Source organism: Zea mays, chromosome 2 (assembly GCF_902167145.1).
Source record: "Zea mays cultivar B73 chromosome 2, Zm-B73-REFERENCE-NAM-5.0, whole genome shotgun sequence".
Taxonomy (NCBI): domain Eukaryota; kingdom Viridiplantae; phylum Streptophyta; class Magnoliopsida; order Poales; family Poaceae; genus Zea; species Zea mays.
Window position 1 is genome coordinate 110,504,971 of NC_050097.1, and position 6,000 is coordinate 110,510,970.

A 6,000-nucleotide genomic window follows, 5' to 3' on the forward strand; every position below is an offset into this window, starting at 1 on the left:
CAGCAGGGAATAAATCAAGCAAGATCATTATCAAACCAATCTCTCTCCCTTGCAATGACCCTCTCAAGCGCCTAGGGCTGCTACCCTAGAACCAAGCCTGCGGCAGAGGGGTATAACCTCGCCGGAGAAGACAGCTATCCCCATGGACCGAAGGTCCATGTCACCTGGTATCAGCTCCAGGTTATCCTCACCACCACCAGTCGCCCATCCCTCACCACCACCAGTCGCCGCGCCATCAGCCACCGCAACGCCCTCCCACCCGCCCTCTCTAACTCCAGATGCATTCACTCGGCTCGAAGAGAGTTTTGGTCGTCTCGCAGAGAAGTGGGATCAGTTCGTTGTGATGTTCCACCGCTACAAGGAGAAGACAGAGAAGGAACTCCAAGCAGCGGTGCGGCTTCAGGCGGCAGCGCGAGGGTTCCTGGCACGCCGCCAGGTACAGTCCCTTCGTGGGGAGAAGCACATTGCTGTGGCCTCCAGGGCCACCCCATGGCCGTCATCACATGAGCAGGCCGTGGTGCGCCTGCAAGCCGCAGTGCGCGGCTTCCTTGTTAGGCGGGCGGTGCGGAAGCTGCACTTGCTGATCAACTCATCGCTGCACCAACTCGCACCATGCGCGCCCAACCACCAGGTCTCGTCTATACTTTTTGAACCCCCTGCAGAAGTCGAGATCTGGGTATGCAGCCCCCCTGCACGGCCAAAGAGGGTCGTCTCCTTCATTCGGGCAACTGCCTTGGTGCTGGACAGACCCAACATAAGAACGGGCTGGTTCCTCCTTCACCTTTCATCCAACGTGAAGTCCGCAGTTCAGCTCTTTCCTTGGGATCCAGGAGGACAGGAGGACATAGCTGCCGTTCAAATTTATATTTTAGTTCCACAATTATTTTGTATTTTCATCTTAAATAATAAAGGTAAGCCGAGATGTAAAAAGCTTAACCTTAAGTCGTGTCAGGTAAGTCTATGGCAGCTCGAGGACGAGCTGGTCCTCAAGGGAGGGGGAGATGTCATGGGCATCATAGGGAGCGAGAGGCAACAACCAGGCTGGGATAAGGCTAGAGAATAAGATTGAGATGAGCTGGAATAAGGCTAGAGAATAAGATTGAGATGAGAGAATTGTGGAGAGTTGGTTAGCATCAGATAAGTCCAAGAAAGTAGGAGTTAGTTGAGAGTTTGTAGGAGAAGTTGGTTAGCCATAGGGCTATTTATAAGCCGCATGGCAGCAGGGAATAAATCAAGCAAGATCATTATCAAACCAAACTCTCTCTCTCTTGCAATGACCCTCTCAAGCGCCTAGGGCTGCTACCCTAGAACCAAGCCTGCGGCAGAGGGGTATAACCTCGCCGGAGAAGACAACTATCCTCATGGACCGAAGGTCCATGACACATCTAACAAAAGGCAACTAAAAGCTGAACAATGTAGAATCACTAATAGTTGGTGTGAAGAGAATGAACACAATAAAAACGAAACACAAATACAAAATAGAGATATTGGGAGCATCACAAACCTTCAAAACAAAGAATATGGACTCCCCTCTTATCTCGATATTGCAATGGTATAATTTTGTTGTAGTTGGGTCTGAATCGAAATTCTGCAGGCATCAATGAGTAAATGGAGTCAACATTGAGGTTGGGACAAAAATTCAAATGTAAGTAAAAGGCTGAAATGCTCATGCATGAGCAAATTGAAGGAAACTCATGACATGTGCAGTTGCAAATTCTACCTAGTGGTTTCATTGAACATAACATATCATGGGCTACCATGTTAGAATAAAAGGAATTGATTTGACAATTGTGACAGTCCTATTATGAGGTAAGAGAAACAAGAAAAACACTATTATATGACCTTTGCCCTATCTGTTGCAGCTCTATTGGATGCCTGAAAATTCTTCTGACCAAATTTCCTCCAAATTTGGGACTCAAAATGAACCATGGACAGAAACTTCAACGATTTAATATAGTCCACAGTCAGTACAACTTCATCTTCCAGGTTATTCCTGCAAGATGGAAGGAAGATGTCTTAGCAGTTGTAGCACAAACAAAGGCCATTCCTGTCTCAAACAGGTAGATGATATTTAGAAGAAACCGCATATTCACTTAGAATTACATAATTATACTTGAAAAAAGGAAACATAAACTGTATATTTGCTGACAGGGCCTCAAAGTCCTGGACTTTGGAAGCAGTAGGTTATTTGTTCACAAATCACAATAAAGTGAAGAGACTTACCGACAAAGATAAGAGAGTATCAAAAATCTCTTGCTGAACTCTAAATCCTCCAACGCACACATCTGAGGGCTCGCTGTATTCCTCAATTTGTTGTCTGTGATATGAGGGCTTGCTATCTCCCTGAACAAATTTTCGACAACAACATTTGGCTCAGGCTTTGGTATCATTATTGCACATTCCGGACCGAGATGGTGTCCAAAGGGTCCAACTCCCTGAAGACATTTTAAAACATGTTGCAGGCGGCTCGAGGTGGATTCCATTCTTTGATCTGCTGGAACCATCCACTGTTCGGGAATGCCATTTTGTACATAGTTCTGCAACTCAGATGCTCTGCCATTTTCAAGACTTTCAGCCAGCATACGAACACCATGTGGTACAATAGAAACTAGTTCTTGGATACGGTCGCGGTCGCCATACTGCATAGGCATCTGGTTTGCCTGAGAAGCAATTCCTGGCACAAGGTTATCAACTTCAATGCAATCTTGGTCCCAACCCCAGGGGGGGATGCAGTCAGGTGGGTTGTCAATTGCCATCATCACTGCATGATCCTCCTGACCTTGACCCTCGCATATTGCCATGCGATAGTTTGAGAGGCCCGCAGTTACTTCTTCCATTCGAAGTTCACTGGCGCACTGCGGCCCTTGTACAGATCCATCTGTTAAACACCAGAATCTATTATCAGGAAAGCATTACAAAGCTGTTTTCATCGCAAGTCGACACCATTACGTTACATACATGCCCACAAGAAACAAATGGCTAGTAAAAACGCTCCAGAAATCTAAATGGCAAGGGCAACAGCTGCAGACCTGCAGCTAGCCAAAAGGGTGTAGGCAACAGCAATGCAAACTTGCACAACTAGAAACAAAATAGAGGCAGTCCATAACCATAAATTGGGCAGGGGAAATGAAAATGGAACGTTACTAGTATTTGATGAACAAAAACCAGTCTTTTCTTCCCCAGCCCCCCAAAAAAAAGGAAAACCTGAAGTCAAGAAGAATGAGGCCATCGAGTCAGGCGGGCCTCACCACTTAGGGAAGGAGCGGAGGAGTTGCAGGCGCGGCTCTCGGCGGTGGGGACGGCCTGCGCATTGAGCGCGAACGTCTCCTGCACCGCAGCCGAGACGATGTAGCCAGTGAGCGTCCGGACCTGCTCTTGAGACCTCGCGATCCTACGTAGCACGCGAACCGCGGCGACTTCGCCTAGCTCCGCGAGCTCGTGGCGCGCGGGCTCTCCGGCGACCTGGCCCAGCCTCGACTCAAGCTGCGCGAGCTCCGCCGCCACCGCCGGCGGCAGCGGCTGCGGCGTCGCCAGAGGCGGGCCGGGAGGCTGCATTACTCGACGGATACGGCAGCGGCACTGGCGATGGCCGATGGTTGGCCGAGCTCAGACCGAAGCGGCGAGTGGGGCCCGGATGAAAGCGGAAAGCGAGGAGGGGGCACTGGCGCAAGCGGCGCCGCGGCGGTGGGGGTGGGGGCCGCGTTGAGTTGGAGCGCAGAGAGCGAAACAGGCGGAGGATATGGACCCGTATGGCAGTGGGAGAGATGTGTGGGACACTGGGACGAAGGAAACCGCCCACCACCTGGCGCGCAGGCGACGTGGCGTCTCAAGTGGACGGGTCTTCTCAACGTCGTATCCAAGGTTCAGCAGCCTATACAAGTCTAGGAAAAGGCGTACGATGTACAGAGTTTCATGCAGGTCACGGGTTCTTTGGTTACATGTGGCACTGGCAGTCCTAAAAAATAGTCGTTCAATCTTTCAACTACTTTGCATCTTTTTTAAAAAACAAAGTCTTTTTTAAGAACATCTCCAACATATTGATTCAAAATTTAAATACTATATAAAGTGTTTATTGTCTCAACAATAAATTCTAAAAATAAAGTCCTAAAAATTAAAATATGATCGTATTTAGAGTGTTTAGAGCCTTAAAAAATTCCACCCCAATAATTAGGCCTTAGCTAATGGTATTTAGTAAATAAATCATGTTATTAAGAAATAAATGATTGGAGATTAAGAGAAAACAAGGATAGGACTCTAGTATATGATATACTATATTTAAAACCCGAGAGACCGAGTTCTATAATTGTTTGATGGATTTTTTTTAAATAAGACCGTTGTTGAAAGGGTGTTTTGTGGTTCTGAGCCCTATATTTAAAATATAGCCATGTTTAGAGCCTTTCTCGGAGATGCTCATAGGGCACAAAAACAAATTATGCTCCAACAATTAAGTCGTAAATCTCTACTACCTATTAAGACGGTAAGGGGTAGGCTGCCCCATTCCGTGCTCTGCCATTCCCATTCCGTCCTCACTGCAAAGCTCATTCCCATTCCCAGTTGCCTGTCTTTCTCATTCCCCCTCTCTGCAAAGCCCATTCACATTTCCATTCCCGGCTATCACGTGTCTTTCTCATTCCCCCTCCCACAAAGTCTATTCCCATTCCCACGTGCATCCCACGCCTAGCTAAAATTAAATTAAAAAAACAGGCTCCAAGGGGATTCGAACCCGCGAATCTCAAATAAATGTGTTTGTAGCTACCACTACACCACATGTGTGTTTATGTCTATATCTATTATAGTAAAAACATATAATACATCTCTCCCGAAGCCCACCTGCTACCCTTGCACAATGTGTAGTAGTAGATAAGTATCACTGAGATTATTAAATTATATTTTTGGATTGAGGGAGTAGTATTTAAAGAAGAGCCTTGCATGCAATTTCTTTTGTTTGAATAATGTTTTCAACTTAAATACTTTTTTTGCATGTGTAACATTTATTCTCCATAATATTTTTCCATGGATCTAACTTATAAATCATTTTCATAAACCAATGCCAAAGATGAATCCATGTTTCTTACTTGGAAACCCCGAACAAACACCACTAGCACGAGGCGCTCGCGTTGGCGTCGCTCACCGACGACGAGAAGAAACTTGGCGACTGCCAGTTCGAACTCTGGAAGCAGTCCTACATAGCCCATGCGCCGCTGTGTACGGCAAGCTCCGGCGCAGCCGCCGCTTGGACGTGGTCCAGAGCGGCTGCACCGCGCTGTCCATCGTCAAACATGGGGACCTCATGGTCGTCGCCAATGTCGACGACTCTCGGGTTGTTCTGGGCATCGCAACCTACGACGACGCCATCACGCCGTCTAGCTCATCATCCACCTGAAGCCTAACCTGCCACGTAAGTCACTACTGACCGACCATGAATTCTTGTGCGCTGGAATGATGACCATTGTTGTTGTTGTGTGAGTGTCCTCGAACAAGATGTATGTAGAGGAGTAGCACATCCGATGGTGCAACGACCAGGTGTACTACCTCGCTGATGAGCCCGGGGTGCACTTCATTTGGCAGCCCAGCCAAGAGTGATCGGTACTCACCATATCGCGCGCGTTCGACGACTATTATATCAAGGATTGTGGCGTCATCTCGACACCGGAGGTGAGCAGAGGTGGACCGACAACAATGACCACTCGCCATCGTCGGGGTACCTTTTGTGTCGGCCTGCCTTTAATTCTCTTCGCAAACACACACTTGCATTTTTTGTTTAAGCAAGCGTGTATGGTGGTGCGTGCCTGATGACTAACGATGTACGATGGAACTTCTACCGGCATGTGTGACACGTGCTGTCCAATAATGAGACCATGCAAATCATGACATATATCGAAGTCTGCATGATACTGATGGTTGCAATGTAGTAGTGAAACAACTAAATTAAAATAACAAAATTTATGTATGGCTAGGATCACAAATGGATTATGAAATATTTTCTTATAACAATATAAG

The 6,000-nt window shown here is 47.2% G+C and overlaps 1 protein-coding gene across 1 annotated transcript in view; it reads right to left on the minus strand.

The window, feature by feature from the left end:
• The window catches only part of LOC100384503 (uncharacterized), a 71,656-nt gene extending 67,856 nt beyond the window's left edge, over window positions 1-3,800 (minus strand). The window contains exons 1-4 of the mRNA NM_001352024.1: window positions 3,249-3,800; window positions 2,224-2,878; window positions 1,843-1,993; window positions 1,505-1,588 (exon numbers count right to left, since the gene is read on the minus strand). Coding sequence (NP_001338953.1) covers window positions 1,505-1,588; window positions 1,843-1,993; window positions 2,224-2,878; window positions 3,249-3,555 — 1,197 coding nt within the window. The 5' untranslated portion in view covers window positions 3,556-3,800. The remainder of the gene's footprint in view (window positions 1-1,504; window positions 1,589-1,842; window positions 1,994-2,223; window positions 2,879-3,248) is intronic.
• Between the last annotated feature and the right edge of the window lie 2,200 nt (window positions 3,801-6,000).